The 14,326-nt window shown below is 35.2% G+C and overlaps 1 protein-coding gene across 1 annotated transcript in view; it reads right to left on the bottom strand.

Moving 5' to 3' along the window:
* RADX (RPA1 related single stranded DNA binding protein, X-linked) overlaps positions 1-11,005 on the bottom strand; it is a 68,143-nt gene extending 57,138 nt beyond the window's left edge. The window contains exons 1-3 of the mRNA XM_019661489.1: positions 10,226-11,005; positions 2,324-2,466; positions 972-1,164 (exon numbers count right to left, since the gene is read on the bottom strand). Coding sequence (XP_019517034.1) covers positions 972-1,164; positions 2,324-2,466; positions 10,226-10,868 — 979 coding nt within the window. The 5' untranslated portion in view covers positions 10,869-11,005. The remainder of the gene's footprint in view (positions 1-971; positions 1,165-2,323; positions 2,467-10,225) is intronic.
* Between the last annotated feature and the right edge of the window lie 3,321 nt (positions 11,006-14,326).

The following is a 14,326-nucleotide window of genomic DNA, read 5'->3' as shown; positions in this document are numbered from 1 at the left end:
GAGAGGGAGAGGGAGAGGGAGAGGGAGAGGGAGAGAGGGAGAGAGGGAGAGAGAGAGGGAGAGAGAGAGGGAGGAAGCAAAGGTAAATGTTAACAATGGTTGAATCTGTATAAAGGGTATGTAGGAGTTTTTTATACTGCTCGTTTAACTTTTATGTAAGTTTGAAATTATTTCAAAATAAAATGTTGACAAAAGCCCTTTTAATAGCTCGTAGTAGATGTGGTATATATACACAATGGGATACTATTCTGCCATAAGTAAAGATGAAATAGTGCCATTGTGACAACATGGATTGATCTTGAGATTATTATGCTAAGCGAAATAAGTCAGACAGAAAAAGTCGAGAACCATATGATTTCACTAATATGTGGGATATAAAACTGAAAACAATAAAGGAACGAGACAAGCAAATGAAGAAACAAAACTCATAGACACAGACAACAATTTAGTGGTTACCAGAGGGTGGGGGGAGGGAAGTGGTAGATGAAGGTAAAAGGGATCAAATATATGGTGATGGAAGGAGAACTGACTCTGTGTGGTGAACACACAATGTGATATATATAGATGACATATTACAGAATTGTACACCTGAAACCTATGTAACTTTACTAACAACTGTCTCCCCAATAAACTTTAATTAAAAAAAGAATAATAGCTTGTAGTAACAGAAAACTATATTTAAGTCATTAACTTAATATTATAATACAAAAATAAAAAATAATAAAAATAAGCATACCTCAAGTGGAGCTCATTCATTAATCAACAAGTATATCAGATAATTTTTCTTAATAAATACAATAATAAGTATATTCATTAAATGATTGCTTGAAAATTTTATAGATACAGGAATTTAAAGGTTTGTCAGGTGCTAACAGTTTCAGTAATTTTTAAGAGCCTTTGGCTGATATGGTGCTTTGCAAATGTATACAAACAAAATAGCTATAAAAGAACAAATTCATTGAATACTTAACCCATAGTAGAAATTAGTTTGATCTGTGGATCCACAGGGAGAGGCTGCAGCCTCAATGGATAACTCTTTTTAACAGAATAATCTTGAAGCAGAAGAACTAAGCCAACCCGCAAACTTTTATACCACTCAGGACATAGGGCATTCCACATAATCACTGACACAGTGCCTGAACTGTCAGCAACTTCCAAAAAGGTCTAAAAAAAAGAGTGAAAAAACATACATATTTGTTACTTTTATGTACAGGATGTTAAAATTTTAAGAATGAGGAAGTAAAACTATAGTGGAATGACTAAATAATTTATGATATTGTATGATTGAATCTATAACTATGAAAAGTCATGAATGAAGAATTTTCAGTGATATGAGAAAATACTTTAAAAAATGTTAAGTGATACAAAATTTTATGTACTATATGATTGATAATTTGTAAGGTAACTTAATATATGACATACAAAGTCATATGAAAGACGACATGCATACATATACAGATGGGTGTGATATATACAATGTGATATTACAGATATTTGCACATATATGATAAATGTTGTAGATATATGATATATACACAAAAAAGACAATAAAACACACTATAATGTTAACAGTGGCTCTCTCTGATTGGTACAATTTGGGGTGATATTATTTATCAGCCTTGTTTATATAGCTTTCCACATTTTCCAAATTCCCTAATACATAACTTTTATAGTAAAAGCTTAATAAAACACCCAAAATAATTCTTGATAACACATGAAAATACAGTAAAATGTAAAGTAAAAAAAAAAATAAGAAAGTTCTCATCAGCATTATATGGCACATTAGAGTCGAGATAACAGAAAGGTGTCAGATAGATTTTACAATTAGAAGGTCTCTAGTGAGTGACCAACCAGTTGAAGAAAAACGTCAAACTAATTGTGCTGAGGAGTAAATGGGAGGCAAGAAAGCGAAAACAGCTAGTGTAGACTACTTCAAGGACTTGCCTGAAGAGAAGGAGAGAGGGAATAGAGGAGTCCTGAGGTCAAAGGATATTTATTTTCCTTTATTAAAATGGAAGACTAGAATATGTTTATATGCTGGTGTAGAAAGCACAAGAGAGAAGAAAAGGTTGAAGAAATATAAAAAGGTGTGAAGGAGACCAGTTGAATCAGGTAATTAAAAGTGGCCAATATAGAAAGATTTCATTTTTGTATAAGAAATTACATAGAAAAATACCTTGAAATATACATTTATGTACATTTTTTAAATTATTAAGTTGAACATATGTTATTTAAACATAAATTTTCCTAATATGGCGTCATGTCTGTAAGTTATAATCTATTATTGTTAAATTAACTTATAATATTTTATCATTACTTATACCTGGTATGGCTCAATCATGTTTTTATCAGGTTTTCCATAATATCGCAGTCTTGATTTATGCAAGATTCTCACAAGCAAAGCAGGAAAATTCCTTCTGTTATTCCAGGTCATTTCAAGGTGAGAAAGGGAAATTATTTTGGTATCTATAATACAAAAGAGAAAAAAAAATTCCTTAGTATGTCATGGTAATGTCAAAATTCTATTTTAATGGTTAAAAATGGTAGCCAGATCATACCCAAAGTAACACGTTTTTGCCAGCTCAGCCAGTTTTATTTCTTCTCACTTATCAAACTTAGTAATACACACTATCCCTAATAATAATAGCTAATATATATGACTTACTATGTGCCTGGAACATAGATACATACCTGCATTAACTAACACACTGTTCTATCTAGAATGCCCTCCACCCTGTCAAACTGTGTAATTACTTCCTAGAAGACGATCTAAACTCACCTCCATTTTTTGTAGAAAACACTCAACGCCATGGATTATTTTCCTACTACTAAGCACTCACATACCTAACTAATATAATTGTTTTATGATATATTTTTGTATTTCCCTCACCTTAGTCTCATATACGTAAGTTCTGTCTTTCCCAAGAATGCCAGACATGGTCCTGTATCAGGGTCTTTGCACTTGCTACCCACCCTGTCTGGAATGTCTTCCTCTTAGATACCCAAGTGACTTCCTTCCTCCTCTCCCAAGTTTTGCTCAAAGGTCACTTTCTCAGTGATGTCATCCTTAACGATCCTATTGAAAACTGATCCCTTTACTTTTCTCACATCCCATTTTATTTTTCTATATAGCACTTATATGCCATATCATTTACTTTGAAATGTTTTAATCTCCAAGCCTGCTAGTAAGTACAAGAACTGCTTAAAAACTATTCACCACCTTTAAAAGATTAACTTGTATTTCTGATTTTATTCTTCCTTGGGTTAAGAAGGGTTCCACTTGCAATTCTCTCCATATTTTGCTCTCTCATAGACCACAGTCCCAACTTTTAAAACCTGAATTTTTATTTGTTCCAATATTTGTTTTGCTAAGGCATGCTCTACTTCCATTTTTATTTACATAATGTATCACCTATTGAACATTTTGGCATGAAAACCATATTCATAATTTCTTTATAATAAGAATTTAAATGGTATTTTATCATCCTACCTGTACCATTAAAAAACCCCACTATTTTTAGTATTATGCTATCTAGTATAATTTTCCTTCCGGATTCTCCCAATACATTACTAGCCTAGGATCATAGGTCCTAATATCTGATCTGATATAATTAAGTGATTTTCATTTTAATATGCTCAAATTGTGGATCGGCTCTGAATTACCTGGAGTGTATGTGGAACATTCTTGACAAATGAAGGCACATATACCTCCCTTACTGGCTGGAATAAATTCAAGAGCTACATGGTTTTGTAAAACCAGAATTCTAACAGCCACTGTTTCTCAGTCCAGAGAGTTAGTTAGTTGTGATCAGACATGTGGCTGGTTAACATTTTCCCAGTTTAGGTTTTTAACTCACAAACTTTATAAAATATACATATTTCTCAAATCCAAAAAGAAATTACAGACTATACATAGACAATGAGGAAGGTTTAAATTCATCAAAATAAGTATATTCATTTTCAAAAGAAAAAATGGAAATAAACTAGATATTCAATATATAAAGATAATAAGCAATAGAACAGTGATTCTCAAACTTTTGGGTCTCAGAACCATTTTACATTCTTAAAAATTACTGAAGACCTCAAAAGCCTTTGCTTATATGAATAATATCTATCAATATTTACCATATTATAAAGTAAAACTAAGAAATAAAAATTATTCATTAATCTCCTTAAAATAACAATAAACCTATTATGTATAATATACATATGAATTTTTGAAAAAATGACTGTATTTTCCAAAACAAAAAATGTATTGAGAAAAATGTCATTGTTACACATTTCTGCAAATCTCTTTAGACTCTAGCTTAGTAGAACACAGCTGGATACTCATATTTTCTTGGTCATTCTGTCTGTGTCAATGTCACATGTCATGTAGTCTCTGCAAAACTCCACTATATACTTTTGAGAGAATGAGAGTAAAAAAAAGGTAAATAAGACGTTAGTATTGTTATTATGAAAATAGATTTGATGTGAATTTCCTGAAAAGGTCTCCGGAGAACACCCTTTGTGGTCGTTGAACCACATATTGAAAAAAAAGTGTTGCAAAAGAATAAACGTAAGGAATACAAAAAGGAATAAAGATAAGAGCTGAAAAAAAATAGAAAACATTAGCACTGGTAAATCCAATTCCCTGGAAAAGGGAATTAAAAGGTAGACTTCGACAAGTGCAATCACAAAGAAAGAAAACAAAAATATAATGTTTAAAATGTGATCAACTATAAACATAGAGAAAAAATTTAAAACTAAACTTCACTAAGTTTCTTCACTAAAATTCACTAAACTTTAGAATATCAATGAAATATATAATTCCCTAGGAAAATATTAATTACCAGTATTCCCTTAAGAAACAGAATAAAACTGGAATAGGCCAATAACCATGGTAGAAAATGAAAAAGTACATAAATAATGACCTCTAAAAATGGCCCAGATTCACATGGTTTTATAAGAAAATTGTAACAACTTTTAAAGAATAGCTCTTTCTCTTAAATATAAGTTGTCCTAAAACACAGAAAAACACAGAAATTGTACCAATTCATTTTATAAACTTAAATAAATCATGAAAACCTATGACAGAAATAGTACATAAAACTATAAACTCAAATCATTTGTGATGGCACAAATCCTAAATAAAACACTCAAATTCCATATAGCAGTATGCCACATTTCATCACGACCAAGCAGATTCCTAAACATCCTGTCTTAATCAGGAGGAGAATATTATAAATTCTGAATAATTCTAGAGATTGACACAAAAATGTAAGTTTAAATAATTTTGTTAAAAAAATAGGGGTAACCACTATAAGAATACAAATATAACGTATACCTTCTAAAGCACTAGTGGAAAAAATATTTAAATTCAGCAAAAGTTAAAAAAAAAGCATGACATAATAGTAAATATAAAGTAGGATTGCAAAATCAGGTACAAACATCACTAACACAATAAATTTAATTGCATTAAATTCATCTTTTAAAAGAAAAATAATTGGTTTGTGTCAAAAAGCAACATTTTAGCTATATGTTTCTTAAAACAGACAAACCTAACATAAAATAGAAATAAAGGGATGGGAAAAGATGCACACACTAGGTCAGCGATTCTCAGAGTGTGGCCTTTGCAACAGCAGCATCATTACCACCAGTAACTTGTTAGAGATGTAAATTCTAGGGCCCCATCACAGACCTACTGAATCAGAACCTGGTGGTGGGGCCCAGCGATCTGCATTTTAAAACACTTTTGAGGTGATACGGATGCCCACTCATGTTAGAGAACCATTGCCCTAAATGCTAACTAAAAGGCAGCAAAAATGGTAAAGACTATCATCAGACAAAATATAATTCAAGGCAAAAAGGGACAGAGAAATTCCATATTTATAAAGAGGAAAATCCATCAGCAATACATTAATAACTTATAAAACTTTATACATGTATAGCAACAGCTAAATCAAAAACATTTAGAAATATAAGGAGAAATGAAAAAAACCAGCATCATAAAGAGAAGCCAATATTTCTCTCAGAGAAATGGGCAAATCATATATATATATATATATATATATATCAAAAATAAGAATATGAAATATTTTAATTAAAATTTTAAAACTTGATATAATAAGGAACTTCATATCTAACAAGGAAGTTCTTTCTAAACTTCTGGGGGTTAAGTAGGAACTCAAATTTAAAATCAGAAACTATGACTAATGAGTAACAATAAAATCTCTACACTTCAAAACCTGGGGGATACAGCCAAAGCAGTACTCATGGGAAATTTCAGTTTTAAAAGCTTTTAGAAGAAATAAACCAGGAAATAAATGAACCACACATTCAGCCCAAGAAGGTAGCACAAAAACATAATGAACAAAGGAAATAAAGGAATCAAAGATGATAGAAATGAAGTAGAAAATTTCTCACCACTATAGACTTCTCAATTAGTAAAGCCAAGGATTTGTTTTTAAATATCAATAAAATAGACAAACTTCCGGCAAAGCTGATCATGAAAGAAGGTGAATACAAAAAATCAAGAATGTAAAAGGGGAGGGCTGGCCGAGTGGCTCAGTTGGTTAAGAGCTCGCTCAAGAGTGTGAGCTCTGAGCAACAGCAGTTCAATGCCTGGCCTGAGCTGAGCTGCCGCTGAGATGCCAACAGGTGGCAGGATGGCTCAGCTAAAAAAAAAAAATGTAAAAGGAGACATAACCAATAAGACAGATTAAAGAATATAGACTGCTGTATACAACCTTGAAATCTAGGTGAAATGGGATTTCCTAGTGAAATATAAACTCTCAAAAATGACTCAAACAGCATAATTGGTTTCATTACTTTTCCTACAAGAAATTGATAAGGAGTCATTCGCCCAAGCCCAGTCCTTGCCCATGGCCCCAGATTCAAATACTTTCAGGGGTTAATTCTACCAAACATTCAATGAACACATGATCTCTGTAGACACAGAAGAATGAGCAAGTTTCCTAACTCATTCTACGAGGCTAATAGTAATTAACCTGATATCAAAATTGGGCTGATATACCCCCCCCTAAAAAAATAACAAAATTCAATAACCAAATTCACTTGAATATACAGATAAAAAATAATAACCATGATCAAGTAGTGTTTCAACATTAGAAAATCCATTAATGTAACTAATTTCATTCATTATTTTATTCAATAAACATTTACTGAATGCCTACTGTGTGCCAGACATCGTTCTGGGTATAGGGGAAGTGGCCCACAAAAGTAAAAACCAAGAGCCTTTGCCCTCATGGATCTTATAAACTAGTGGGTGGAGGAAGAAAACAAACAAAATAATTTCAGAGTATTATCAATTCTATGAAGAGAATGTGCAAGGTGGTGTAATAACAATAAATAGGTAGGGAATACACATTTAAATAACGTTCTTGTAATATTTTTTAATATATTTGCGCTGAATCCTGAGGATGGGGAGTTTTCCAGAAAGAGGAAAAAACAGGAGCAAAGCACCTGAGGCAGGGTAGAAGTTGAAGGTTTGAGGATCAAAAAGAAGGCTGGTATTGCTGAAACAAAATGATGGAGGAGAGAGGTTAGAAATGAAGTTCAAGAGGTGAGTAAGGGGATTCTGTAGGGCGGGGCTCTGTAAACTAATGCCCCTGAGCCAAATCTGCCTGGTGGTCTGTTTTTGTAAATAAAGTTATCTTAACACAGCTAAATCCATTCATTTAAATATTGCCTATGGCAGCTTTTGCAATACAATGGCAGAGTCAATAGCTGTGACAGAGACCCTGTGTTGACAAAGACAAAACAATTTACTAACTGGCTCTTACAGATGTCGGGCCCTGTGGATCCCAGGAGGAGGTCTGGACTGTCCTCTAGGTGCAATGGGGCGCCACTGGGGAGATTCAGGTGGGAGAGTGGCATAACGTAACGTCCATTTCAAAAAACCATCTTTGAAATCACAATATTGGTTACCTTTGGAGTAGAGTACTGACCAGGAGAATGCATGAGGGAGTCTTCGGGGGTGCATGAAATATTATATGTCTTGATCTGGGGGGATGGTTAGATAGATAGATAGATAGATAGATTATAGATGTAAAATCTATCTACAGATATATAGATATATGTATATCTATAGATCTATAGATATATATATGAAAAATGTATCAAGCTGTATTTTTAAGACTTTGTCACTTTACTATGTTCACTTTATACCTTAATAGAAAAGTTTTAAAAGCACAAAAATATACTATAAACAAAGATAAGAGAAAGGGGACAGAGTATAAGAAAATAATTTATAATATATAGCAGACAAAACCTTAAAACCCATTAGTAAAGAAATCCTATAAATTAGTTAGGAAAAGTAACAAGATAAAATTTAAAAATAGTACAATATGAGAAAATGGATATATATTTTTTTCCCATTGGAATGTAAACTAGTACAAACTTTTCAGAAAATGATTTGTCAATATCCATTACAGTAAAAAATTAAAATTCTCTTTAAACCAGCAATTACACTTCTAGGAATCCATCCATTCAACAGAAATACTTAAACATAGTGAGCAAATATGTGTATATCCTAATGATGTTCAGCCCTGAATCTAAAACAGAAAAAACAATAACTGCCTAAAATTACAAATTACCTATTCACAAGGGAATGATTACATAAATCATCGTACATCCATACCATGAAGAGTGTGTGAACAGATGTACATTAAAGATGCTTAAGACAAGTGGAAATAGTAAATCAGGCAACACCATATAATTCTTTTTTTTTTTCAGAGATACACACCAAATGGAAGACAATTTGGAGTTTTGAGAAGACAGCTGAAGGCATAAGAGGAGGTAAAGGAGTGTTTCACTCCACCTCAACATTTTATTATTAAAAATTTCAAACACAGAATGAACACCAGTATACTCACTTCTAGATTTTGTCATCAAAATTTTACTACACTTGGGTCTTATATTTTTAATACAATATATTTTAAACTTTTGGATTTTTAGCATATGGTCATTGCCTTTTGTAATAAAAATATGGTTTCAATAATGAATATATATTACTTTCATAACCAGAAAAGTGAAATATATTTTTACAAATTAGTATTCCCCTCTTAATTCTTCTAGAGCACCACATTTTCATTTATATATCTAAAAATAAAAATGATCAACACAGAGTGGTAATGCACTGTTGCCTTATTCCACGCTTGAAATAAAAAAAAAATCGTTCCATTATTTCATCCCTGAAATGACTATCTTGCTTTTAAAGCTTAAGTTCTTTAAACCATCCTTGGTTACACATTTCTAGAACATCTTTTTTCCCTTACAACTGGATATTAGTTTAATTGCATAGTTTCGACGTAGTTATTTTTTCACTTTCAATTTAGTTGCTCTTACACATCATAATAAGATTATCTATGGTCTAGCATTATGACGGCAATATATATTTTAAAAAAAACCTGAAAAGCAGTAAATGTAGAAAATTATCATCTTTCTCCCTTCAGTACTTTTGCTTTACTTTTTGCATTTTATTTCTTCCCCATTCCATACACGTGCATGCTTATAGTACTATCATTCCCCTTACTTCCATCTCTTATAGATAAAATATATTTTTAGAGCAGTTGCTGATGACGATCTGGCATTTTCATGTTAACTTCCTAGTTCTGATACAGAAGAATTGAACTTCTCAAATCAGTATTGCACGTTTAAAATGAGATTTCCAAGCCTTCCCAAAAAATCACCCACTCAAAAAGCTATATTTACGTAACTGCTACACTCAAAGACATAAAAATGGGGTTTCATTAATGTAAATTATTAAGGAATAAATCACGGAACATCCTTTTTTGAAAGAAGGTTAAAAAAGAAACAAAACCACAAATATTTACAACTTTTACGCCGAATTCAAACCTATACACTTTCCAACAAACACAGAAAGGACTATTTCCACAACTGGAATGGGAATGCCATTAAGATTAATTTCACTAAAGTCAAACATGTAATGAACACATGAAGAATATTAACAGCAACACCAGTGTGTTTGCCAGATTAAATTTAAGATGTATTCTGACATTTCCTGAACGGCTTCTTATACAATCCAAGCAAGACACGGGCTGTGCAAATTTTATTAAGGGACCGTCTCTATGTCACTCGTGAAAAATTTTGTCTACTATCACTCCCAATTAACAATACCAAAGCACCTTCGTTCCCTTTCCCAATAACGCAAGCTCCCGAAAACTATTTTTTAACATCTCCGTCGTTCCCTCCAATTACTTACTGTTAAAATTGTATTCCTCAGGTTGCTTGTTGGTTAACCAGATATCTCCATACGGATCTTCGTTATTCCACAGGGCTAGGTAATGACTCTTCCCGCCCCTTAAAGGCCTCTCCGGTATCTCCTCGTGCGCACTGTTTCTGAAGGGAGTTTCTAAAGAAATAGTGTCCAAGGTCTCCCCACAGCGGACATTATCAATGCACAGGATCCCCTGGCCTAGCCTTTTCTCGTTGTAAAGACACGAGACTCTGAAAATTTTCATTTCTATGCCAACTTTAAGGATATTTTTATATACGAGAAAGTTCAGCCTGGGGTCCAGGTAGCACTTCTCCTGGTACACTCCGTCCGAGATCGTCACATCGTAGCAGTAAAGGGGAGGTTTGGGTATCGTGTCGCGTGGCTCGTCCTCTAACAGGTACCTTTGGACCGCCAGCACAGCGACAGGCACCACCTCCGAGGGGGTGACCCACTGGAGAGGCGAGTCCATTATTTGCTCAAGAACCTTTTGGATCCAGGACGTTGGCCCTTGGGCACCGGCCCTTCGTATCACCCCTCCCGGGACCACAGCCCGATTTATTTCTGGATTCGGCAGGTCCAGCCCAGCGTGCGAGGGACCGGCCTGAGGCTGGTCTAACTCACCAGACATTGTGGGGAAATTGCGTACCCTCCTCACACCCAAAAGCTAGTTTGCTCTGTCCAAAGCTGAGAGACTAAGAAACCGCGCGCTTGAGCGACGAACGCTACTCCGCTCCGGCGGACTGGAAAGGCGCCGCTTGTATCAAAGCGGCAAAAACCTTCCGCGCGCAAGTCTGGTCTCTCGCCCCGCCTCTCGGTCGGCGCTGTTCCGAGGCGTGGTTACTAAGCATTACACACGTGGTTACATAGCAGGTCCTTGGACCTGGTGCCTGCCGGATTGCCGGGGGAAAAAGACGGGGAAAATCCTTGGCTGCCTTGGTTGCCATGGTTCCCAAAGCGTAAGGAGGGGGAGGGGGAGGATCGCTCCTGGCTCTTCTAGAAAGGAGAGTATTAGAGGCAATGGAAAATAGGAAGTGGCTAGAAACGGGGTGCGAGCAATCATAGCTCACGATTTGGGGGGTTTTGGTCTTGGGCCAGCAACAGAAAGTAAATTAGAGTTGGTTAATATACATAAATGTGATAACATTGGTCTCCTGTAGTGTGACGGAAACAAGATAATATATGCACAGCCGTCAGGACAGTCCCTAGCACAAAAAGTCCTCTATAAATGTTAGTTGCGATTGCTATTAGCATTAGCATAATTGAGTGCAGGGTGGGTGAATTAGTGATTAAGTGCAAATGAAAACAGAAAATTATAGAACTTGCGTGGTAAAGAGCTATCTTTAGACTCCTTACAATGTACTTATGTTTTATACAATACCTGGCTTAACATAAATAGAATATAGAATTTCAGAAACTGCATTTCTAAACTACAAGGAATGTGTATGGGATGAATGTAAAGTAAAAAAGCTGATAAAAATAGTCAGAATTGAAAATAGAACATGTGTTATGTATACCCAGATGTGCCAGTATACCCAGAATATAACAATTGTTATAAGAATACGTTTCAAAAACGGTTATAGGTTTGTTTGGATTATATTAATCTCCCTTTGCTCTCCATTTCATCATTATTTATTCACTATTTCTGAAGTCCCTACTATGAGGCAAGCACTGTTCTAGGCCATTGGGGATAACAGTAGCCGGGCTCCTTAGTCAAGCTTCTTTTCATTGCTTGGGCTGAAAAAAACTGCCGTTATTAATACTTAACTAATTTACTCATTCTTGAATTCTTACATATTTCTTGAATATCTGCTCTGGGCCAGGTACAGTCTTGCTATGGAGACCAAAAAACATAATAAGGGAAAAGGGAGCGGAGGAGGCAGATATTAATATTTTATATAGAGTGTGATTAGGGAAGGGCTCTATATTAAGAGATTGAACAGAGCAGAGGTCTACAGGAATTGAGGGAGTGAGTATGTGGTTATCTTCTGAAAGAGCATTTGAATCAGAGGGAACAGTAAGAGTCGATTTTATGAGACAGCAGAATGCTTGATATTTTCAAGAGAATGTAAAAGTTCAATAAATGCTAGCTATTGTTACTATTATTCTAAAAGGCAGGTAAAGGCAGAACATAAAATCGTAGAAAGCTAGAGCTATAGGGAGCCATTAGATACCCACTAGTTCAGTGTTCTTCAAATTGTGGGCTGTGAGGCATGAATAGAGTCATGAAGTTATTTACCAGGTTACAACCAACAGTTAAAAATATGGAAAAGAATCAAACAGAACATGCTGAAGTGCGTTGCACATGTAAGGATGAGGACTGCTTCACAAAATTTTTGTTTCAGATTTGTTGGTGTGTATATGTGTATGCTAGGTTGTGATGTAAAATATTTTTCTTACTGTAGTTTGTGGCCAGAAAAGTTTAAAAGCAACTGCCATAGTTCAACTCCCTTTTATTACAAGTGAAGAAACTGAGGCCTATAAAAGGGGACTAACATGACCAAGATCACAGTGATAAGTAACAGAGCATCAGAACCACTAGCCAGGTCTCCTGACTATCAAGCAAATGTTTTTTTCATGACATAAAGTTGGACAGATCCTGGGTTATCCCCCAAATATATCATTTTTTAATTTGAATAGGCTTGTTTGGTTATTTTTACTTGAACAACCTTGTTTGATATTCTCATTTATTTAACTGCCCTTTCATTTATTTGCCTTGGGTTTTCAAATCAGCATCATTCTCTGGCCTTGGACATTGGGCATTGGAGGTATACTTGTAGGTTCATTGAATTCATAAGATTATGACAGTGTGGGTAGAGATGTGGGGGAAGAGGAGAAAGAAGTGGCGTGATTAGTTGGTGCTAAAAGGATGTGGAGAGTTCAGATGCTATCTCAAAGAGTATTTCGGTAAGCTCTCCAACATCACCAAGGTAACAAAAGAGGGCCTGAGGGTGGCTGCCTGGCAACCAGAACACTACGACCTCGCGCTCAGTGCTGCCCTTTTCCAACATCTTTCCCTTTTAAGGCTGCTCTTGATGATTTCATTAACTAAATTGCCTCAATATACAAGGATGGATCCACATAGTTTATAATATCCCCCTACCTCATTGGAATCAAGGATGTTACTACGTTACCTTTCTATCAGATGTCGAATGTGTTTTCTTTGTTGGATGTGCATAAACGAAAGTCTCTTAACACAGGCTCACCATAACAGTGGTCTGGACTCCTCAGTATGTCAAACGAATGCTCATATTTCCCCCATGCCTTTGCTTATTCTGAGCACATATTAGATGCATAATTAATGATTGATTGATTCTATTTACCCCCTTCTCTTCTGTCCACTGAAATGCTGCTATTTTTCATAAAGGCCTCAGTGTGTTAGCTTTTCTTTTGAGTCTCTCTGTCTCTCTCTCTCTCTGTCTCTCTCTCTCTCTCTCTCTCTATATATATATATATATATATATATATATATATATATATAATATCTGTAAGAGACTGGGTTTTAGATTTTATCATCTTCAATTTATTAGATCTTTGTTTCCCTGATTATTAGAAAAAGGGTGACTGCCAGAAAATTCACAGGATTCCACAAATTAATTTATGTCCACTTATCATAATGTGTCATCCTAATATGATGTATTTAGCATGCTTCAATGTTTATATTCCTCCTCGCAAGAATTTCTGTTTGTTGAAATATATGGCTAAAATTTGGTGACATTTTGGAAATCCGAAAACCAGTGTATACACTGGGTTGCCTTACCTGAAATAAAAGCTGAACCATAAAGTTTGTTCTCAATAGGCTATTTATCTAAATATGATTGTGTTAGGGCCGGCCGAGTGGCACGATGGTTAAGAACTGGCTTGGGATGCCAGAGGTCCCCGGATCGGATCCCACATACGAGGGCCAGTGACACTGCCCTCTACAGCTAAGATGCTGAACAACAGCTCAACCTAGAGCTGGGTTGCCATTAGTCGCCGGCGACGGCGTAGGCTGCAGACCCTGTGGCAGTGGGTTGCTATGGGCTGCTGTGTGTAGCCAGCAGCCAGCGTGAGCGGCCAGCAGCCGCAGTGAGCGGCCGTCCAGAAGCC

Source organism: Hipposideros armiger, unplaced genomic scaffold (assembly GCF_001890085.2).
Source record: "Hipposideros armiger isolate ML-2016 unplaced genomic scaffold, ASM189008v1 scaffold_350, whole genome shotgun sequence".
In the NCBI taxonomy this organism is placed as follows: Eukaryota; Metazoa; Chordata; class Mammalia; order Chiroptera; family Hipposideridae; genus Hipposideros; species Hipposideros armiger.
This window is presented reverse-complemented; position numbering and strand designations above follow the sequence as displayed.